This window comes from Trachurus japonicus, chromosome 17 (assembly GCF_045865225.1).
Source record: "Trachurus japonicus isolate A0001 chromosome 17, Traja_1.0".
NCBI classification, from domain to species: Eukaryota; Metazoa; Chordata; class Actinopteri; order Carangiformes; family Carangidae; genus Trachurus; species Trachurus japonicus.
Window position 1 is genome coordinate 30,899,724 of NC_140923.1, and position 24,761 is coordinate 30,924,484.

Consider the following 24,761-nt stretch of genomic DNA (forward strand, 5'->3'; position numbering starts at 1 on the left):
CAAAAGAAGTGTCTTATTTATCCACTTTGCACACACATTCAGGAGTGGATTAAAGATAACATGGGCACGTTTATCTGTTGAAAGAAAGACACAAATGTTAGCATGCACACCTAGCTTAACTACTAAGGTGAAGGCCAAAGCTACAGCTTCAAGCTTTTAGGACAGCATCACAGCCGTAGTATCTCTATTTGAGTTCCCTTTTGTGGCTTTATGTTGTAAAAAACAAATCAAATAGAAAAAAACTAAATTAAGTTTCTACAATCCACCATGACCATACACATACAATCAATCACACACAGCAGAGGTAGCATGATGGAACATAGGAATGTACAAATATAGCTCATATACTGTATATATATATATATAAATAAAACTCGTAACACAAAAGGCAACTGTCAATAAAGTGCAATACTAGAAGAATGTTGAGAGTAGAATAAATGACAGTGTAAAAAGAGGTTAAAAAAAAAAAGGATTCAGTATTTAACAGCATAATTGCTAGCTACAGCACAACACGACACTAAGCCCACAAATTCAAGTCAAGTCGAGTCCAATCTGTGTTCACTGGCTAGAAATGAAGATTTTTTTTAATTTACTTATGTGTAAAGATCCATTGTTCCAAAATATTATTTTGAGTGTTAAATATGCCACAGATATGTTGTGCCACAGCAGAGCACAGAGCATGACAGTAGAAACAACAGTAATTTAAAGAATGGGGCCCAGTGAAAGGTCAGTCTATCTGCAGCACGACTGCATCACAAGTAGGTGGTTTCACACCAGTTTACACCTTCTGATCCTCTAAATACACTTTTTACTCCCTCCAAGGATTCACCTCTGCCCTTTCAACAGCAGTGACCAATGAGGTACAGACACCTTTGGTCACTCTATTGCCTTGTTAAGGCACAGACTAGATCACAACACTTTTCCTTATGGAGTTTAATGGACAGAAACCTCTTCTGCACATGAATCGTGGGAAAGCTGTTTATCCAAGGGATTATCCAGGATGCTTAGGGGCGAGAAGGTCGGAGGGCATTCATCACTAATCATCTGCTCATGCTCCCCATCTCTGACTGGCTCAGTGGCTAAAGATGATCCTTACCAACTGTGCACATCACACATGTACACAGGCAGTGCACATGCAGACCACACACACATACATACAGTACAGAGATGTGCATGATGCTGCTGCTCTCTAACCGAGGACACAGATTACTTGGGAGTTGGATGCTTGGAACCTTTGAATTCAGTGTAGCTGAAAGTACCCAAAGCCATATGTGTCTGAGCACATCTGGGTAAAACATCCTCTTGTATTTAAAATGCAGGATTTTCCAGTGTTGACAAAGTATGTGGGCTACTGTGTTGTGCAAGATGCGAAATATAAATGTTGACATGCACACAAAGTAAACAGTTTCAGGTGAAAAGGCTTCAAATGGCAACGATTATCTAATAATCTCCTTTTCTTTGGTTTGTTAACAGGTGCTGAATCTCTTCCTGGCCCTGTTGCTCAGCTCCTTCAGCTCTGACAACCTCTCTGCTCCAGATGAAGATGGTGATTTAAATAACATTCAGATCGCCATAGCCCGTATCCACTCTGGTGGTAGCTGGCTCAGCACACACATCAGAGACTTCTACAACCGCAATATCAAGCGTCAAAAACACAAAGACAAAGAAGCCAGTCAGGCCATCAAGCTGGTTACCAATCATGTTGAAAGCAATGGAGGAGTTTGCGGACGCTACGGAGAGAAATACGTCATCCCAGAGGAGGACAGCTACATGACCAACCCAAACCTGACTGTCATTGTTCCCATCGCACCCGGAGAATCAGATGTGGAGTTTCTAGAAGAGGAGGAGATTTCAGAGTCATCAGAGGATGAAGACAACAAGCCGGTGAGTATGTCATATTTAGAAACAGATTTCTGCATGTTGCTCTTGATATCCTAACTTTGATTAGTGATGAAAACCACATGCTGTAACTTTTGTTTTAATCTGTCACAGCAATAGATACACAGATTTAAACATCATCTTTGTGTTTAGTGTCAGCTTCTGGAGTCTCACAATTAAATCAACTAGTCGTAGATATGGGTCAATGTGGTGATTTGATACATACAAAACAACTTCAGTCTGAGGCAACAATGGCAACAAGTAGACAAATAGTCAAACATTGAGAGTGATAGAAGATAAAATTACCTAGCAATGAGAACAGCTCTGTTTAAATAATAAACTTTATTTATTTTATTTTATTTATTTATTATATTTTATTTATATTAAATGTCAGCAGCACAGCACCAAAGGAGTCTGTGTGTGGATTTAATTTGTTTTCAAGAGTTCAAGAGTTCATAGTTCTTCATGAGAAAAGCTGAAGCTACAATAAGATATTTTTGCAATTTTGTCATTCATTGTTTGTCTTGCCTTTTGATATACTGTATATTGAGAGAGACCACTGCTACATTAAAATCTAATTTGAGGAAACAAAAATGGGTAAAGCTCTCGGAACTCAGAAGTAGATTTGTTTTGTTGATGCCAGAAGACAATTGCTAATTGTATAAGGATGTGAGTGAGGGGTCTGACTGGTGATGGTGACACTTGAGCCCACAGTGTAGTGTGTTACAATATGAAAAAATGAAAGAAATCATAGACAGATCACAGGTGGATAGATAACAGTGGTGAGTGTGTATGCAGTGTCTAAATGATCTGAAGCAATGAAGGGTGGTATTTAGTTTTTGAGATCTTTACATGTCTATCGGATTGGAGTTGTGGATCTTACATTTTCCTATGAACTTGAGCTGAAGCTCTATTTCTTCATTGTGTAGCTTGATTTTGAAGTTCTCAGATGAGCTCTGTTTTCGAATGGAGTTAAATTCAAAACATGATAATGTTGCAGCTACTGATGGGCATCAGTCAAGTGAGCAGTCAGGATCATGGCTGCCTTGCGAGGTAATTTAGCTGATGTGTATATGAATCTATCATCTGCATAAAGCTGACAATCAGCCTCCAGGCAGCTTGTAGGCAGATTATTAATAAACAAGCTGAAGAACAACGGACCCAAAATCAAACCTTGGGGGACACCCTTTCTGTTAAAAGGGATCATTTGTCTTGGTCAATTTTGACGCACTGCTCTCTAGTTTGAAGGTATGAATAGGTGAACAGTTCAAATAATGGAGGAGGGACATGTGGGGTGTAGTCAGGTGGGTGGGTGTGGGCTGTGAAGTGGACACGGATGTGGAGGCTTTCCGGACACGTAAGCTCTTAATCTGTCAAGCAGACAAGGTGAACTCTGATGGAGACGAGCGTCCTGGTGGGTGGCGACAAATATAACTTGTGGATCCAGATGTTTTATCCCAGTTCGAGTTATTAATAGTTAATATAAAATCATGCAGTGAACATCTGGCAAAGTTTCTCAGAAAGCTGAGTTGTGTGACAAGAGGATGGTCATAAAAAGGATGATGTAACATTCATATGAACTGGACACATAGTGAAGAGCATATTTTGTTTAAAGGGACAACGAGGAGTTTCTATTTGGTTATAAAAAAGTCTCACGTTAATGTGGATGAATCTACGCTACCCACACTTGTTAATGGGCCCATTTTCAATAAATATATCGTTTTGTCTCTATCGTTATTTTGTTATTATTAGTGGTGGCGGAAATGCTGGGCGAGCCGACCAGTGTTTCCTTACTTTCGGTTTCGCGGCGAGTCATGATAATAACGCCGCCGAATCGCCATTTATGGTCGGAACTACAACGGTATGTGATCGTCTTTGAACCTCTGACTTTAATTCTTGATGAATGAAAACATGAGTCTGTCTTGCGCCGGTCAAAGAAATTCACGGTGCGCGGCGCGCGGAGGCTCATAAATGTAGTGTGAAAACGCTTCGCTTTTCCAAAACTCCTCGTTGTCCCTTTAAAGTCAATGGCTTGGAGAATATGATACAGGGAAAATGTATGCATTTGTTATAGTTATGGTTTCAGTCTTGTACCTTGTACTGATAAAATATCATTAGACACAAGCAAGAGTTCCTTAGCTGTGAAGCCTTGTCTCAGTATGACAGTGTGCATATCAAAGGCTCATAATCTTGGACCTGACTCGACTTGAAGCTCCCTTTAAAGGCCAAGGTCAGAGAAGACAGAGCATGTTTAGTAATAAAACTAATGATGGTTTCCTAACATTTCCTGCTTCAGTTTCATGGTCACTGGTATTCATACTGATTCAAGGTTGCATTGCACAGAATAAATAGACCCACTGTTCATGTTAATAACACCTGAGCTTCTTTTGTTCTGACCAAAGTTGTGTCCTACCTCAGGGTCTGTGTCCTTTGGAGGACGTGCTCCATGAATGTGTGACCCTTTGTAGCTGCTGCAGGCTGAACTCAAATGAGACGGTCTGGTCTATTGAAGATTTTCTCCGTGCAGCACTTGTTGTGTTGCAAAGCACGGCTCCTTTTGCTTCTAATCAGAGACTCTGGGGTTTAAGGCCCTTGAGTTTTAACAGTTTCACTGTTAGCTGTTGAATTGAGCTGGAACCCAACACTTACATTAAAAATGTAATCCTCTGGCTGTCTGTTCACTTTCATTACTGACACAAAAGACTCTTGGCATAGGATGGAGCACAAAGGACCCATCCATTATTGCTAGGAAAAGAAGGCCAGAAAGCCTATACATTTGGGGCAGTCTAGTCGTGGTGCTATGACACAAGCAGTCTTCAAAAGCAGTGCATGAAAGTGTGGCACAACTAAAATGTTGAGAGATTGTATAAGCATGGTCAGACCCTGGACTCCCCACACCCCACACAGCTGTTTGCATTTATTCCAATTGATTATATTAGGATATTAGGATATAAGGATATCTGCTCATGTTGAAGGTGGGCAGAGCTCTACTTCAATCACTGTACTACTATCTCAAAGGTGCCAGGTGCTGTGGAGAGCACAATTAAGCAAACAGGTTAATTGAAAACACCTGTGTGGTGGGAGCATGGGTGTGTAAGAGCTCTAATGGTGCGTTCCAGGCAACCCGTAACTCGTATTTTTCCGTCCTGTTCCTATGGTTACCCGTTAGAACGTACAGTCAAACTCGTAACTTCCCACCTGTGAACTCGTACTAGATCGATCTACTCCCAGTTCCCAGTTCGTAACTCGTAACTTGCCTGGAACGCTACAAACTCGTAACTGGTGACTTGAAGTCGTGACTTACGGGTTGAAAAGCCTACCTGGAACGCACCATAAGAGGCTGGATCACCATGCTGAAAAAACACTGTTTCATGTCTAATAGCACAGCTAGTACAAGCAGTATTTCACAAAGAGTAACAACAACAACCACGCTATGCTGGCTCTGTCAACAGGAAACATAATCCTCCTCCCAGCGGCTTTGAAGCTCGCTAATTAACACGTTATATCATGTTTCTTTAATCTGTACAAAAACAGACTAATAGAAATAACAGGTTCTGGTTTTACAGAGGGTTCCATGCTCAGCTGTATTAGTAGCTGTCAACTAAGTTAAACTTAAATTTTTAAATAAATGTAGAGATATTGTGTGGTAATAATTAGTGAGCTAGGTGGATTTATCTGTTATCTACGTATTTACAATACACACATGAGAGTGGTCTAAATTATCTCATATAATTCTCAGCAAAAGCAAACACGCATTTTCACTAAAATGCCATTCCTTTAACATTTTATTCGGACCACTGGCACCACTGTTTAAATATGAGAAAAGCAATGTGACTCATTGAGATTCACTGTTATAATCACACCCGGTTATTAGTGTGTATTAAGATGCTCATGTTGCCTTTGACCCATTAGATTGCATAACCACCGTACACTCCCACTCTGACGTGTGGATCAGTTGAGCAAATGTCTCTCTCAGGCTCCCGTTAGTCTCCTTCTTTTTCACTCTCTTCACTCTCGTCCCTCCCTCTCTGTTCCTCCTACATTCCTCCATGGGTGAAAGTGCTGTGGGTCGGGGGTCCGTTGAGGTGGAGGGTGTGTTGCTCCTGTCCTCTCTGGCAGGACGACAGCAGCAGGCCAGATGTGGAGCCAGGCCCTGCAGAGCAGATTAAACTGACACAGCTGAGCAGAGCCAGGCAGGGCCAGGCTGAGCTGAGCGGGCTGCAGTCTGGCGCTCTCTCCTCCTCTTTTCCCTGCGATGCTCCACTCCACACACCACACCAGAATTAGGCATCAGGGAAAATGGAAATGAAAAAAAAAAAAAAACAACCTCTCCTCCAGCTCTCCATCAGCTTAACAGGACATCAGCAGCTGCTCAGCAGTAACGAAGGCTATGTTTTACATGTCTAGAGCTTTAAACACTAGAAAAATGGCAAGATTGTAACCATTGAGAGAGTGTTGCCTACGTCACGGGACTAAGAGCAAATAGCTCAGTGTGTGTGGAAATTATCACTAATCCCGCCATTGTATGTAATCTTAACTCATCAAAATACGTCAAATTGTGTCAGTGCACATTCTCTCTCTTCAAACACTGAGATGGTTACGCTGGTAATCTCCTGTCTCCAGGTCCTGTGGATGCTCTTTAATGCTGGATTAGATTTACCATTTTATAGGATTGAAACTGCACCTCTGTCCCATAAATCATGTTAAATATGTTGCTGTTACAACACACGAAAATCTCATCAAAATTGTATTAAGGCTCAGAGATTGAAAAGCAAGGCAGTGCGTCTAGGTGAGCTGGCTTTGATGGGATGAGTCCTCGGTGAATGCAGGGGACAGAGATGCTGCTGCACTGCTCTGTTCCAGTTGAAGCTTGAAACACACAGTGGGCTTACGGCCACGTCCCAGACAGTGATGTCACGGCAGGTGTTTAGCAGTTGTGTGGTACTTTGTGGAGGTATGCGTCCAATCACTGGTCCCACGTGCAGGAGAGAGGCCCAATAAAAATAGATAATGAAATCAAAGTGGCTGATGACAGTGAGGCTTGTTGTTTCTCAGGAGGAGGTCAGCCTATCAGAGGGCAGCACAGTGGACCTGAGGAGGCCCGGAGATGAGGTTGACGACTTTTCAGAGATGGCCGATGAGAGCATGGAGCCAGACGAATGCTTTCCTGACTGTGAGTATAAAGTTATTAAAGGGATACGCCAACATTTGTTTTCGTGTCTTGCCTCACTCCCGAGTCCATGACCAGCAGATAGACACCATCCTTTCGACTGTGCGTGCAGTAATAAGGGAGATAGAGCCGTATCGCCTGTAATTAGCTTAGCTCAAACGCTGGAAGTGCATAGGTAGTGTTAGCCTGCCTCCTACCCGAGCCGAAATCAGCAGTCAGAAGCTGATTTCATTTTAGCTCTAAACTCTGTAATTATATCACTTGATCGACATTTCAAACATTTTTAGGCAAGAACATAGCCGTTTAAATCAGCAGTGTGTCGTTAATTTGTCTAAATACCAGCTGTTTACAATTTTGTTCGGACGAAGTCGGTGCTACTCAAGCTAGCCGCACTTCCGGTTACTTTCACAAAATAAAACACCCGTTGCCCTTTACATTCAGAAAACAATGACGATAGAATTTGTGCTTTTACTTTGAAATAAGAAGCTAACCTACCCTCGATATAGCTAGCTTGAACCAAAATAAACCGTCTTTGCTTGAACCCTCCGTTTTGACCAATGTCGTCCTGTTACCGGCATTTGACCGCTGAAGATGCCTTACCGGAGAGTTTTGTCAGCTCTGAGACGAAGATCGGCCCGTTAGAGTTGCTGTCTCTGATGACTTTAGGTGGAGGCAGGCTAACACTACCATAGACTGTAAAAAGAATGGACGTAGCACCCGTGACATCACCCATTGGTTTGGGGGAGTCTGTTTTGTGCCGCTACTACGGGGGTTTGAACCGCGCCATGTTGGATTCTACTTGCCATATTTGGAGCGGTGCGGCCGAGAGCCCGCCCACTGGCCTCGAAGCAGCGGTCTCTGGACCTGTCACTCAACGTTTCCGCGCCCTGATTGGCCAGAACTTTACACCTAATAATAGTAAAACGGTAGAGTTTAAAAAATATTCACCCCCCTCAGAGTGTGTGCGGGGGTAGAAATCGGTTGAGACCAAAAAAATAAAATGTACCAGGCTGTAAATATGTTTTTTTAAGCTGTAAAGTCGGCTATTTTAACATGGGGCTCAATTGGAGTTGCTCCCTTCTGGAGCCAGCCCCCAGCGACAGCCGAGGGGATTGCAGTTTTTTGAACGCGGAAGTGAGCTTCACTTCTCAGACCGACAACTGCCCCCTTGAACACTACCTATACACTTCCAGTGTTTGAGCTAAGCTAATTACGGGCAATACGGGCTCTCCCTTGTTAGGCTACTGCACGCACAGTCGAAAGGATGGTGTCTATCTGCTTGTCATGGACTCGGGAGTGAGACAAGACACGAAAAAAAATGTTGGCGTATCCCTTTAACCTACTTTATTTTACTTTACAAGTAGTCATAGGTTGCTCTTTCATGTGATATAATAATAATAAAGGTGTGCTGGTTTGCTTTCACATGACCGCTCAGTGTGCATGAGGTACTGTCAGTGCTGTGACATCAACACCACCCGTGGTCTGGGTCAGGCCTGGTGGAGGCTCAGGAAGACCTGCTACCAGATCGTGGAACATAGCTGGTTTGAAACCTTCATCATCTTCATGATCCTGCTCAGCAGTGGAGCTCTGGTAAGGCTACGAGGTGCCACTGGAAAAATAAAATAATCATAATATTTTTGAATACATTTAAACTCACAGCCCTAAAGATTTCAGGTGTAAGCAGGAGGTGGGGGTTTGGACTCCAAGTCCCAGAGTTGTGTAGGCAGCAAAGACTCACTGAGCAGCTGCTGCTTTACCAGGAAGAGTAACTGATGTTATGTGTTTACAGTGTAATCACACAACATCACATTAGAGCTGTTTCTCTGAGCAATTGCATCTAATTTCACTCTTTGTATCAGAAGTAACTTAACACGCTTACACAGCTGTGGGAGGGTGGACAACATGCTGAGGCTGACATAACGTACATTACATAATGATAATAACAACATAATAACATTCACACATGAACAGTTCACCTCAAATTTACTTCAGAAAATTTGGGGCTGATGTAAGAATATTTTCTTTACTCCAATGTCTGATCCCAGTTCAGTTAAATGCCTGATCATGATATTACCTCCACAGTACAGTACAGCACAGTAACGTTTCTCATTGTGATATGTTGTAATGCAAAGGTAACTGGTACCTGAATCCTCATTATATCTTCAGATTCTTCAACAGCAAAAAACATTGAACTTCCCAGACTGATGATTTTGTGATGAAGTCGTGTTTCTCACATGGCTGTTCCTGTATCACTGCAGGCATTCGAGGATATCTACATTGAGAAGAGAAAAGTGGTAAAGGTGGTGTTGGAGTACGCCGACAAAGTCTTCTCCTACATCTTTGTGCTTGAGATGTTCCTTAAGTGGATCGCATACGGCTTCAAAAAGTATTTCACCAACTACTGGTGCTGGCTCGACTTCCTTATCGTGGATGTAAGTGGACTTTTTTCTGTATCTCTTGTGTTTTTATTGTGTCACTTAATCACATCAGGTTGAACTGTAATGCCTCCCATTGTAGCTGAATGTAGGCTTTCATGTTTGTGGGACTTACAGCTGGGTAAGTGTCATATAACTTACAGGAAAGCACTTGACAGTTCATTTATACTTTGCAACACCTGGACACGTTCTTGATGAATTTTTGTACAAAAACGACCATCTCTTCCTCCTATTTGAAATAAACTCTACATGCAGACTGCTAATAACACACAAAACAGCAGTTAACATTTATTGTAATGCCAAGATTTGTCCAGACAAATTAAAAGAGAGCTCCAGTGACGTCACACTTTGCGAGCATGTCACTGTGTTTGGGTAAAATGGATGTGGCGCCGTAGTGTGTAGTCATCCAAAGTGCCCGAGGCATGCAGCCCGAGGCCTGACTTCTCCTCTGATTTCACCTGCTGTTACACAGATATCCACAGACCGCTCTATTGTTAGGGTAAGTTGTAGTTAGCAGGTCCCAGGTGAGTATGGGCTGGAATGGGATTTGGAAAAACTTCTGCATCTGCATCACAAATGCGTCTGTGTTTCTTCACTCGTAAGTGCTTTCTGTTGCGATATCAAAAGCCACCGTCTTGTTTCCAAACAAATACATTTTATGATGAAATTCCATAAAAGAGAGTTTACACTTTTTTTGTTTATTATTTGAATCATTTACTTCAGGACCTTGGCTTTTATATCAAAAACAAATGCAGTGCCATGTACTCTGAGGTTTATCTACAGAAGATCTGGTGTAGTTGATATTTAACCAATAAAACATAAAACAAACAGTTTCATTTGCAATTTAGAAATGCAGTGGTTGAACTCATGTTTTAACTGTTGTGTCTAATTCATGTGCTGAGTGTTATTTGTTATGCCTGTTTTTAAAGAAATTACCAATCTTGTTGATCATTGCAACTCTAGCACCTTTCTTTTCTCTTTATAAAAAAAAGTATTACTTTACTTTCTTTTACTGTGTTTTTGTATTTGTCTTTCTTTACTTTTCTGGAGCCACAGACTTCTCTAGTCCTTATAATTAATTTTGAGTATCTTCTTTAGATATATTGGACAAACACATCTGTAAATAGACTTTTATAAAGAAGACCATTGGGACCTTATTAGCCCAAATTGTTTTTAATGAACTTGGATCAATTTGATGCAAATTGGGAAACAAATTTGGCAAAGACGGATATAAATTCTTTATAAAACTCACTCTATTTGATATATATACATATTTTATATGCATATATAGCTGAGTATGCAAATATGGACACTATTCATCCATATATGCATACTTGTCTGTGTTTTGTCATCATCAATCATGACATGGATTTCTTGTTTCTTTCATTTATATCACGCCATTTTCATTCATCCAAGGGTCATTCGACAGCGGAATACCATTTTGTTTTGTCTGTTTTGGATGTAGAATAGAGTGGAAATCTAAATTTGCTAAAAGGTGATACAACAACAAAAACAAACCTAAACCTCAAAAATGAAATAATTGTGTTCCTAACTGTGGAATGTCCCAAAATACACTAAAACAATAAAATATGGCTCATTAGATATTATACCAGTCAAGTATTTTCTTTAAATGTTATGTACTTTATCAGAAAATGTATAAGCACTTCCATGACTAATGTATGTCATAATGCTTTATTCAGTACTTTCAGAGTCAGTTCTTTCATATTCCTACTTTCCTTCCAAAGGTGTAAACATGAACATTAAGTAACATAGACTTTTAACGTGTTTTATGATTCCCACAGTCAACTGCCTCTCTGTTCTCCATCCAGGTGTCCTTGATAAGTCTGGTGGCAAACTCACTGGGATATTCAGACTTTGCTGCCATCAAGTCCCTGAGGACCCTCCGGGCTTTGAGACCTCTCAGAGCTCTGTCCAGATTTGAGGGCATGCGGGTGAGAAATTACATTTTTACTTCTGTAACTTTTCTTTCCTGACTTGGATTGGCCTTTGTCTTTTTGTGGGAAATGTCTGAACTACTGGATGAATTTTCATTCAGACATTGCTTTCTGCTCCCCGTCAGGATGAATTGTTATTTGGTGCTCACTTTTCATCTAGCGCCATCATCAGATCAAAGTGTATTTTTGTCCAAAAACTTGGTTAACAGCTCCTTTGATACATTTCGGATTTAGCACTAATTAGCAAATGCTAGCATGCTAAGACGTAAAACTAAGATTGTGACCCCCTATATCATCCAATATACTGAGTCCGCCATTTGTAATGTTGTCTGTAGCTATAGTGCAAATTATTGTAACCCTTGTAATGAGCTCATAGTAACGCATCGTGAAAAGTAGTGCACAGCCAATGTTACTAACTAAGCAATATTCAATCATCCACTGGCAGGAAAACTGCACAGAGGAAATGACCCAAGTAGTGTCTGAAAGTATTTATTGATTTTATCAATGAGGTCACTAACCACCTGGATAGTGAGTAGGAAGAAGTGAATGAGAACGTGGTGACACAATGACTGTAGTTCACCTGAACATCCACATGTTAGCTTTGTCATTGTGAGCATGCTAACATGCTAAATTCAACGTTTAGCTGCAAAATACAGCCTCACAGAACAACTAGCATGGCTGTACACTTGGCCCTGTCCGGTCTTAACTATGAAACTTAAGAATATGACACCACTGGACATGGGATGGGTACGTTTCTACTTGTCTACTTGGAATCACCCTTTAAATGTAGGTGATTTCATTTCTGTAGGAAATTTACAAAAGGACAACTTGAAGGCTCAGTTAAGACAAAGTTATGTTTTATGCTGCATAACATTCACAGTCACCTCGATACCACAGCCAGTTCTGTCAGGATCCTGTTTTTTGATTTTTCAAGTGCTTTTAATACAGCCATACATTTTAGACGATAAATTAAGTAATTTTAAATTGCATGTAACAAAACCATTGCCTGGCTTTTAGTCTATCTTCTAGCTCATCCCCAGTATGTCAGGCTTGACAAAGCTTCAGACATCATTTTAACCAATACAGGAGCTCCACAAGGGACAGTTTTATCTCCTTTTTAATTTTCACTTTATACAGCTGATTACAGACATAGTCAGCCATCCTGTTGTGGGTCTGCTTAAGCATGGCAATGACCTGGCCTACAAAAAAGAGGCACACTCATTTGCCAAATGGTGTGATACACATTTTTTACAGCTGAATGTTGGTAAGACAAAAAAGCTTATCATCAATTTTAGGAAGAAGAAAGAGGAGGCTGTCCCAGTGACAATTAATAATCAAAAAATAGAACTTGTGGAGTCCTACAAATATCTTGGTGTCCATTTGGACAGTAAGCTCAACTGGAAGGAAAACACTGGGGTCTTATTGAGGAAGGCTCAGTCTAGGCTTTTCTTTCTGAGGAAACTTAGATCCTTTGACATCAGCCCAAGGCTGTTAGGCATCTTCTACCAGGGCATCCTGGCTAGCAGGGGTCGCGTTAACCGGATATTTTCCGTCATTGACCGTTTTTTTAAAACGGTGACGGAAAAATTTTGAGGCCATCCGTCATTTTGACAGATTGCAATTCACAGTCATGTCTGTCTGGCCATGTGCATTTGTTCAATGAAGCCGGCGGATAATCAATAAATGGAGCGGTGGATAACGATATAAAACATTATATGTCACAAAGTCACTACGGTGAGAATTAGATTTAAAAAAAAAACAAAAAAAAAACTCACAGCTGGCTGGTGCGCTCAGTAGAACGCTGTAGTACATACACCAGGCCTGTGTGGAGCGTGTGTGGCGCTGTAACGCTGACACACAGAAACACTAACAACAGAGAAGAAGACAGAAATCTTCCCCGCAGTATTCAAACTCCTTCAAGTGGATTAAATGTTGATGGGAGTCGTGTCAGTGCAAATATGACGGTCGATAATGATTTAACGGGCGAGATTCAGCTGCAGTGTCCGAGGGGCCGACAGTAGTCAGCTGTTAAGTTACGTAGCTGTAGCTACACAGCGGTGTGTCTCGGTACAGGTAGAGCGGTGGGGGGGCAGGACACCGTTTCACACACTGCCGCGCACAACTCTTCCAAAGGTAACGTTAAGCCTTATTTTAATGTATTCTGCCCGCCGTGGCATTGTTTATAACACGTAAAGCTGAGTGGGTTTTGTCTTGTCTGAATTTGTGCTGCATCTGGCTGTGTGGTCTATAGCTTCAGTTGTTTCAGTGATGCGCAGTGGCTGCGTGCGTGCGTGCGTAAAAGAGAAATGAGAGGCAGAGAGAGAGAGAGAGAGAGAGAGAGCTAACGCCGGTGCACTATGCGGTGCCTATGTGAAAACGTGCTCCTTTGGATGTTTTGGTATAACACATGGGTTAGCATGTTGATTGTTGACAGAAAACTGATGTCATCATCAGGTATTTACGTTGTATTTAGATGTTGAGTGGCAGAAAGTGACCCCCGCATTCACTGACTGACCCACGGTTAGATGTGCTCTGACGCAGACTCTGCTCCGGAGCATTCTCTGTTCAATTTGTTTGGACTTGATATGAATTAAACATGAATTAAAATTGAATGCTATTGAATATGGCATTATTATCATTTAAAAAAATAAATAAAGTGACCGGTAAAAATAGATTATGACGGAATTTTTATGACCCCGTCAGTCAAAATGACCGGCGACGAAAAAGTCTAGCGCAACCTCTGCTGGCTAGTGTCTTATTTTATGCTGTTCTGTGCTGGGGAGGCAGTTTATCTATTGACAACAAGAACAGGATTAATAAGATGATCAAGAGGGCTGGCTCAGTGATTGGTTTTAACCCAGACAAGCTTGAGGTAATAGTGGAGAAGAGAACAAGGACCTTCTCTACAAAAACCACCCACTTCACAATACATTTAAGGAGCTCAAAAGCTCCTTCAGTGAGCGGTTAGTGATGCCTCTGTTCTACTGAACCACTCAGACGCTCCTGTGTTCCTGCAGCAGTCAGATTTTTTAACAACAATCACTAACTAGCGGTTGTTTGTTGTTGTTTTTTTACCTTCTGGAGGTGTATATTTATTTATTTATCTTTGCCTGTATCAATTTAATTCACTTGTTTTGAGTACTCTGTCGTATGAAGTATCCAATCATGTTGATACAGCTGTTTTTGTGCAATGGTATGGAACTGTTTGTATTGTTTGTTAAGTGGATGTATGTGTTTTTTATTGGGTGGCAAAGCAGTTTCCCCTTGGGGATCAATAAAGTTTTCTATCCTATCCTATGTTGAAACCAGAGTAAATAAGTTGTCTTATGATATAACAGTAGAATTTGTGTAACTATCACTCAGTGAACTGTCCCATAATGAACAAAATGAAAAAGTGAGACTGATGTTTTTCTTGTTTGTTGTCCATCAGGTGGTTGTGAACGCTCTTATAGGAGCAATCCCCTCCATCATGAACGTGCTGCTCGTGTGCCTCATCTTCTGGCTCATCTTCAGCATCATGGGAGTCAACCTGTTCGCCGGCAAGTTCGGAAAGTGTGTGAACAGAACGGGCTTCATTCACAGTGTCACTGTGGTAAACAACAAGTCTGACTGCCTCGCCATGAACGACACCCAGTTCTACTGGACAAAAGTCAAGGTCAACTTCGACAACGTAGGACTCGGCTACCTTTCTCTTCTGCAAGTGGTGGGTTGAGTTTGTGATATTGTTTTTTATAAATAATAAAGCCAGTGGTCGATGTGCAGACAGTAATGTTGTGTAATGTCATATTGTATTGCAGGCTACATTTAAAGGATGGATGGAGATTATGCATGCAGCTGTTGATTCCAGAGGTGTAAGTGTCTCTTACATGGCTTACACTACACCAGTGGTTCCCAACCTTTATTGACTCATGACCCCATTTTGACATCACACATTTCTGGCGACCCTGCAATCACATGATCATGGCCGTCAATCAAGATGCGCCAGCTCAGATATTTTTATATGCTGCATTTTATTTGAACTTGATTTATATTCGAGACAGTGAAAGTATAAAATGCAGCTGGTTAAGATTGTGTGTGGTGTTTTTAATCATAATATTTTTTATATTTTTATCAGTCATTTTTTTTATCAATTATTAGACATTTCAGGTGACCCCATTTGAATTCCAGGCGACCCCATGTGGGGTCCCGACCCCAAGGTTGAAAAACACTGCACTACACCATCAACATGTTACTGTGAGGACTCACAAAACTGTTTGTTTTCAGGTGGAGGAGCAGCCCATCAGAGAAATCAACCTCTACATGTACCTATACTTTGTTGTCTTCATCATATTCGGCTCCTTCTTCACCCTCAATCTCTTCATCGGTGTCATTATTGACAATTTCAATCAGCAGAAAAGAAAGATGAGTATTAACAGTGCGCATGTCAGACCTGGATCACTTGGTCTTTTAAAAAAAAAAATCTTGACATTTTGTAACTTGTACTGCAAATATTAAGACCCTGATCTGGTTGGACCAACTTGTTATGAAATTATTCTGTTTTCTTACTGTAAAAATAATGTGAAGTGTTTTGGCCTATACTTAGGTGGACAGGATATCTTCATGACAGAAGAACAGAAGAAGTACTATAATGCAATGAAGAAATTAGGATCTAAAAAGCCACAAAAACCCATTCCGAGACCTTCGGTAAAAATCCTTTTTTTTTTAAATTATTTATATTGAACTGTGTGTTGCCTGTTGATGACTAAAATCTCACTGTCTCACTAACCGCATCCATTGTTCAATCCTAGAACATGCTCCAAGCCTTCTTCTTCGATCTCGTGTCCAAGCAAGCCTTTGACATCATGATCATGATGCTAATCATCGTCAACATGGTGACCATGATGGTGGAAACTGATGAGCAGTCGGATCGCATGGAGTCCGTCCTCAACAAGATCAACATGGTCTTCATCGTGATCTTCACCACCGAATGCCTGATCAAGCTCTTCGCCCTCCGTTGTTATTTCTTCACAGTTGCATGGAACATCTTTGATTTTGTTGTGATAGTTCTCTCGATTGTGGGTAGGTCGAGACACACTGTAAAAACAACAACAGAAACTCACAAGTATACGCTCTAAGTAGTTTTCAGTATTATTAGTTAATTTATTGATGGTGAGCAGGATGCCATTTTAACATTTTGTTTTATTTGTGCTAACTTCTCATGAACTTCCACATTTCAAAAACTCCTGAACATTTTCTATTATTCAAATATCATGTCACAAAGATAAAGATAAATGTGTTATGAAAATTACAATGTGTATGAAACTTTCAGCTGCATCAGCTGATTCTGTTTTGAATGGAAAAAGTGTTTCTTTTTGTCTTCCATTCATTTCATTTACATTTCTCAATTTCAAGTTGCTCATCAGGCAGGGTAATGAAAACATGACTATTGCCATATCATCGTATGAAGTCATTATGGTGAAGTATTTACATGCCTTGTAGGCATTGCCGCCCACATTAACATTAATCTTTTGTTGTGTTTGTGTCCAATTGATGAATGTAGGCAGGAACACTCTCCTTTAAGCTCTGTTTTGGGGTCTCCATCGACCCCCAAGGGGAATATGCGGGTTTTTAATGCTTAATTATATTCCTCAGCTATAATCAAAGTGATAACTACAGTTTAGTGCTGGACAGGGAGCATATACTGGTGTTATTAGAGCTTTTTCACTGAAATATTTCAAAGGAGGTTAAATCGAAAGCAACTGGACTTAGTTATTTGTCTAGGAAGACGTTTCACCTCTCATCCAAGAGGCTTCATCAGTTCATGTACGTAACTGACCAGGCTGGGACTGGTCCTAGGACCAGAAACGTCTTCCTAGACAAATAACTAAGTCCAATTGCTTTCGATTTAACCTCCTTTGAAATACTATGACCTGGGCAAGTGAGAATATGCACCGGCTTCACTGAAATATGTTCCAAACTGGGCTGAAAACAAGGTTGAGAGGAGGGAACATGTTTGTGGATTTAATGCAATGAATGACCTCTTCACACTACTCATAGTCATTTGATCTATTGTGAATATAATTTTTTTTGTAGTGCAGCTTTAAGTGTATTTCAATTGTTTAATAGTGAAATGACACAAACTCATTCTTGTCTTGTTTCTTTCTCTTTTCAGGGATCGTTCTCGCAGACATCATTGAGAAGTACTTTGTGTCTCCGACCCTGTTTCGAGTCATCAGACTGGCGAGGATAGGACGTGTACTTCGACTCATACGTGCAGCCAAAGGAATAAGAACTTTACTGTTTGCCTTAATGATGTCCATGCCAGCACTGTTCAACATTGGTCTCCTGCTTTTCCTCGTCATGTTCATCTATGCTATCTTTGGAATGGCGAACTTTGCCTATGTGAAGAAACAAGATGGGATTGATGACATGTTTAACTTTGAGACCTTTGGAAATAGTATGATCTGCCTTTTTCAGATCAGCACCTCTGCAGGCTGGGACAACCTCCTGAGTCCCATAATGTCCAACTCCCCTGCTGAGTGTGACTCTAGTTTTGTCAACACCGGCACCATCACCCGGGGGAACTGTGGCAGCCCGTCGGTGGGCATAGCTTTCTTTGTCAGTTACATTATTATTTCCTTCCTCATTGTGGTAAATATGTATATAGCTATCATTCTAGAGAACTTCAGTGTTGCCACAGAGGAAAGCACAGAGCCACTGAGCGAAGACGACTTTGAGATGTTTTACGAGGTTTGGGAGAAGTTTGACTCCGAGGCCACGCAGTTCATTGAGTTTTCCATGCTGTCGAACTTTGCCGACACTTTGTCTGAGCCGCTACGCATCGCCAAGCCCAACAGACTCAATCTGATCGCCATGGACCTTCCCATGGTCAGTGGGGACAGGATCCACTGCCTGGACATACTGTTTGCCTTCACGAAGCGTGTCCTCGGAGAATCCGGTGACATGGATGCCCTCAAGCAGCAAATGGAGGAGAAGTTCATGATGACAAACCCCTCCAAGGTTTCCCACGAGCCCATCACCTCCACGCTGCGCCGCAAGCTGGAGGAGGTGTCTGCGATCATCATCCAGAGGTGTTACAGGAGGCATCTGGTGCGCCGGCAGATGAAACAGGCGTCCTACCTCTACAGACAAATAAACTACGAGACGGTGGTGGATGTGGAGAACGCTCCGGAGAGAGAAGGGCTGATAGCCTCCATGATACAGCACTACGGGCCTGTGGGGGTGGAGATTGTGGTACAGACCACAGAGGACACGTTGATGTCCTCACCACCGTCTTATGACAGCGTGACCAGGGCAGTCAGTGACCCCTCCGAGGTTGTCCCATCAATATCCAGAGACTCTGAAGTCGGGGAGTCTGGTGGTGAACACTATGAGGAGACTTTTCTTTAAGATGCAGTTGCGTGGAGAGTGATTGTGTGGTTTTTGTCTGTTTTGTTTACAGCAGAGAATATAGCTCAAAATAACTCATGGTCAAAGAGAAGAACTTTTTTTATATATGTTACCACATCCAGAGGAAATATGCAATATTTTTAAGTAGCTCACAGCCTCTGTTGAGACTGAAGAACCAGTTTTGTTACACAGTCACAACCTCCGTCAGCGGAGGAGAGCTCTGAAGTAACTTGTCCTCACCTGTCTTCAGCATTTGTCAGGAACAGAAAGAAAAAAACACAAACTGATGCCCACTATTGTTAATGTCCACCTATAGAAAACATGAATAACACATGGGCTTGTATGTTTTACCAATGTTCAGTCATAGCACCACATGATAACCAACATAAGCTCTGCCATAGAAAACTTTTGTGATTGTTAAATTATTTTTTATCATACAATTGGTTTAACAATGAAATCTGCATTTTACCTGCATGGCACTAAAGAGACAAATAAAACCTCAGAGACCGAATAAAAAAAAAAAGAAAAGTCAAACAGAAAGTAATTAAAAGAGACTCTTATTATGTAAAAACAAAAGCATCTAGAAAGGGTTAAGCAAATGCAGCTCAACATTAGTTACATTTCTAATACATTTCTGCATTTGGACAGATGAAGCAGTGGGAATTACTAAGCCATGTGACAGAGATACATATTTGTAAAAGCTAAAAAAAAAAAAAAAACGATATATATATATAAAGAAGATATACTGTATATCTATATACATTTATTTTTGTGAAAATATTTTCTGTAGGTTTTTCCACATTTTATATAAATACTAAAAATTCTCATGTTCACATGTCCAGATGTTTTGATAATGATAAAGATCCCACGCTACAAGGGCTCAGAGGTTTCAGCTGTGTGGCTGCCTGCTTCACCAACATACTGCAGCCTCGCAGCTCATGCACCAACACAGAGACAGGGCTAAAACCAGATGGAGAATATTGAGCAGAATGCAATATCTACCAAATAATTCCCAGTAAGCGTCTATACTGTAGCTGCTGACCTGAGAAATAAGAAATTGTAGCTGCTATAAAGTTCTTATTCAGGAGTTACTAATATGATTTAATCAAATTGATATCAATACATATAGAGTATAATCAATTTAACACATTTCTTGTGTGCTTTCTTTTCATTTATGATATTATTCAAATGATCCCATAAAATATGCACTTTGATTGAATTCAAGTGATATACACTGTATGTAATGGTAGATACGTGGCTGTAAAATAGAAGTAAATTAATTTATCACACCCACATGAAAAAGCACAATTTCCAGTTCAGATATCTTAATATCAATTTACATTTATCTATCTTCATATGCAGAAATACAATGTTTTAATCAAAATCAAATTTATTGTTATTATTATTATTTTTTAGTCAAACACCGCACAAGTTTTTTGCTGTGTTTCAACTTGTGTGTTGATCACAAAGACGGGTTGTGTGTACTAATAATTCCTGAAATATGTGCCTGATTTTGATTGTTATCCGCACACTTCTCTGAATCTCTGTAGACCATTTAATTTGATCTGATGGATGTGGATTGGAAATGAATGAATGCACCGGAAGCTCATTTTGTAATTAACTGTGTAAAGAGCTTTGAGGCTGTGTAATGTATGTATGTAAAGATCATTTTTATCTGTTTTTTTGTAATGTATTTATATTGAAAGATCACTTCAGTGACTCTCATGATGGCCATAACACAATATGATCAAATAATATAAATTTACTGTGTTCATTTTTATATAAAAGACGTACTTTGAGAAGCTGATTGTCTGTATTGCATTTAGGTTGATCATTTCACAGACTGTTTTATTAAACGGTAATAAAGCTTGTTTCCATATTTTTGGGTTTTCCAACTCTTAGCACGGTTCAAGTCATAGGTTCATGATTGGAAAATTCTGATAAATAGACTTATATAGATAATCTTTAATGTACTGCTATTTTTTATTTGTATGTTTTATATTCATAGATATTGTTCAGAACATACTACATGGTCTTTAAGGGAAAACTCACAACTGTTCAGTGTCTCCATTTTCACATGAGCAACCAGTTAGCTGATTTGACCTCATTACAAGGCAGGGCGCTGTTAAATCTCCCTGAGTCCATGTGTATAAAAAAACAAAAAACAAACAGGACAGATGTGCACGAACCTCTGCATCTCCATGGCTGTCTGTCCTTGTGAGTGTATTGCCCTTTAAACCTTGAATTTGTTTATAATTGCAGTACAATCACATAAAACCCCTCCACAACCTAGTCTAAATGATCTGTGCCATTAATGAATGAATGATGATGTAGTCATTGAAGTAGTTTACAGAGGAGGGACAGAGAGAGAGAGAGATACCACAGTGATGCTGCTACATGATTCATCATCAGAAACTACAATTAATAGTGACCAACCATAAAAAAAAGAATCATAATCATAAAAAAACAAAGAAACTTTTTGCCACTTGTGTTTGTGACTCTCACTTTTTCCATACCTCAGTGAGTTTTAACACAAAAAATGTTTTGTTATGTTTAGATTTTAGTGCCGATTCAAGTTAATAGTTGAGCACTCCTACATTTTCAGTTTGGAAAAAAATCATCAAGGGTGCCAATTTGGACTTAGCCCCAAAGAGATTTCCTCTCTCTGGTTGTCGGGGTGGTCAAATCCAACTCTGACCAGCTGGGATAGAGGGATAATCTGTGTGTAAAAAAAAATCACTTGTTTTAATTACACACTCACAGACACACAAATGCACGCACTCTCTCTCTCTCTCTCTCTCTCTCCCCTTTCTCTCTCTCTTTCTCTTACGCACACATACACACAGTACCCAAGTACATGCATTAACACAACCACAACACCGATGCACACTATACTTTGGCCGTCCATCGTCATAATAGACAGATGCTTACTTTGAATTTAATTTGGGTTTGTGGGTAAATTGCCAGAAAAATGTGACTTGACTGAATGTGACTTGGTAATTGATCTGATTTTTAAGCGTTTGGACATGTGGTGGAGATTAAAGCTTCATCAGAGAGAGAAAACATTTTTAAAAAGATTAAAAAGGCAATATGTCTAATTGCAAAATGCACCAGCACACAGTAAAACACACAAAGCAATGTCAACGCAATTCATTACAAATTGTCTAATATAAAAATGATATTTGATAAATGACATGTTCTATACATGTCATTTATACAAATAACATTTAGTTAAATGAAGGTCATGAGTCCAATGAAGTCAGATCGTCATCAGTTACAGTAAAGAGGTCAGTGTGCATGTAATTCATTTTCAACATGATGTGTCTGTGTTTTTAAATCATTGATAGTAGTAGTTTTCATAGCAGCTCCTTATTGTGGAGAAAAGAACACAAGGGAAGTGGAAGAAGGAAAAAAGTTTAAAGATACATCAGACAAGAAGCTCTAAATGAAGAAACAGAATGCAGTATACGTCTTGTCTCTAGGTACCATTACAGAATATTATCATTATGACTATGACTTATTATTCATACTTAAATATTATTGTTTCACTGTTCTCAATAACCTTGGGGAAATATAAGATCATGTACAAAATAGACCTGAACAAAAATTCATTTCATCTTGCATTGGGAAATAGTCACTTTATAATGTATTGCCTTATAATTTTGACTGTGTGATTTAAAATGTTCAGCAAAGTCACAGTGGAAACAGGCTGTGTGTCGTCACAGGGCAACATTCAAATGCATTCACCCACCTGATGAATCCAAGTCCAATATTCACTCTGAACTCTGTTCTGCTCTCCAGTCTCCACAATATCTGCTTGTTTAGCTGCTAATGCTGCACTGTGTCCAGTCAGCTCACTGATAACTTTGTCTGCCTGTGATTTGATGCTGAGCATGTAATATGTGTGTTTTAGAGCTGTTCTGCAGTAAATTGCTCCATCGTGCAGCCACAATGATTGGTTAGCCAGGACAGAAAGTTGAAGCTGTATGTGCAGGATGAGATCAGTGAGCTGAAAGATGTTATGAAGCTGTAGAAGTTGAGGGAACTATAGAGTCAGGTCAGGCCAGTACGTGTAGCAGCAAGTAGGCTACATTTGATCTATTATCATCATAAGATACTGATTTTAGTGACCAGAATATATATTTATGTCAGGATGATCTCAGATTTTGTATCAGTATCAGTAACATTTCTGATTTAGCATTCCTACTGTAAGCTACTAAGTAAGAAATGTAAGTGTGGGGTGGTGCGTGGCACAGTGGTTAAGGCGGCCGCCCCATGTAGAGGCTGCAGTCCTCAACGCAGGTGTCCCCGGTTCGAATCCCGCGTCGGGCTTTCCTGCATGTCATTCCTCCTCTCTCTGCCTCCCCCTTTCCTGTCTATCTCACTTTGTACTATCAAATAAAGGCAAAAAAGCCACACAAAAAAAAATATATAGGCTACTTTAAAAAAAAGAAAAGAAATGTAAGTGTTGTCAGTGGAAGTGACAATACGGTTCAACTCAAATTTAGCTGGAAATTACATTCTGGTATCTGCTCATCATGAAGCTCCTATAGTGCAGTTAAAATATATTCATAGGAACAAAGTCAAGTTTGCAATGTCCTCCAATTGTTTACCAGCCATAGAGGTTTTTAAAATTCAAAACAAAGGTGCACTCTGACGTGGTTGTCTTTAGCCTGGGGAAGCTGGTTTGCTGCTGCTAATGACAAAATAAAAATAATAGTTGACCTCACTAAAAGGGCAGAAAATCCAGAAGAGAATAGGAAATAGCCTTTTTTTTTAAGTACAAGAGGTGCCTCAGTCACCCACCATGCAGTGCAGGGATTTACTTAGTCATGGTGTCTAACGCTGCCCAGATGGTCTGATTTGGCGCTATCTAATTACTTCTCCCATGGTCCTCTAGTTCTGATGAATACTTAGTGGGCCGCTGCTGTTAGAGATCCTTCACTGCCCCCACCAGGGGAAGCAGGCATCTACAGATCAGTGTGGTCTATTGGCAACAGATGATAGGGAGGAGAATGAGGTGAATCAGGAAGGAGATAAGAGGCTAAGGCCAACAACATGTAAAGTTTATGTGAAAAAGAACGAATGTGATTTCTGAGGCCAGTTTTTTCTTAACTGACATCTTTATGTTTGACCTTTTTAAAACAGAAGGTGGATTTAAAAACGACATATAGGCTAGTGTTATTAAGCCATTTCCTTTCTGACAAACTGACAAACTTACAAAGCCATGCTCCTTGGCTTTGCATCCTCTGAAACCATGCTTACAAAAAAATGCAAATCAATTTAGGAAAAGGGTTTGTGGAAATGTTTACTGTTAGATAAGCACTTCGAGGCTTTTATGAAGGAATTTCTGTTTAGAGAAACTGCTGCTCTGAAGCCTCTGTATGAATGTTTTGGCATTCACATGGATGAACTGGAGTGGAAGGGGTTGTGCAGAGGAAAGTATTATTTCTGCTCAAAGAATGATGCTGATGATGAACTCTGGGAGAGAGGATGGTGATGATGATGATGATCTAATGTGGCTGAGACTGGGGCTTTGTGGTCCAACAAGCAATTTGAAACTCACGGGCATCCAGATGGTCTCTGTCAGTGTGTGGACTTCTGGAAACAACCAAACATGTTGTATTCTTATGTAACAACCAGAGGTGGGAGCAGACAGTCAGACACCGAGTTGTCAGAGTTTCTCTTTCAAGTGTTTAGCCTACACCTTGAGTGAATTTCAGGTTTGCGTTGCATGATAATCAACAGAGCCTGGCCTGTGGAGGGCAGCACCGCGGCCTGTGGAGGGCGGCAGCACCGCGGCCTGTGGAGGGCAGCACCGCGGCCTGTGGAGGGCGGCAGCACCGCGGCCTGTGGAGGGCAGCACCGCGGCCTGTGGAGGGCGGCAGCACCGCGGCCTGTGGAGGACAGCATCACGGCCTCACAGGAATAATG

General features: G+C 40.6%; 1 protein-coding gene across 1 annotated transcript in view; it reads left to right on the forward strand.

The window, feature by feature from the left end:
* Positions 1-19,066, forward strand: part of LOC146971051 (sodium channel protein type 2 subunit alpha-like) — a 52,790-nt gene extending 33,724 nt beyond the window's left edge. The window contains exons 17-27 of the mRNA XM_085805026.1: positions 1,474-1,884; positions 6,934-7,051; positions 8,484-8,638; positions 9,307-9,480; positions 11,313-11,435; positions 14,869-15,141; positions 15,236-15,289; positions 15,702-15,843; positions 16,021-16,121; positions 16,226-16,496; positions 17,590-19,066. Of these exons, the coding sequence (XP_085661152.1) occupies positions 1,474-1,884; positions 6,934-7,051; positions 8,484-8,638; positions 9,307-9,480; positions 11,313-11,435; positions 14,869-15,141; positions 15,236-15,289; positions 15,702-15,843; positions 16,021-16,121; positions 16,226-16,496; positions 17,590-18,827 (3,060 nt within the window). The 3' untranslated portion in view covers positions 18,828-19,066. The remainder of the gene's footprint in view (positions 1-1,473; positions 1,885-6,933; positions 7,052-8,483; positions 8,639-9,306; positions 9,481-11,312; positions 11,436-14,868; positions 15,142-15,235; positions 15,290-15,701; positions 15,844-16,020; positions 16,122-16,225; positions 16,497-17,589) is intronic.
* Positions 19,067-24,761: the final 5,695 nt, after the last annotated feature.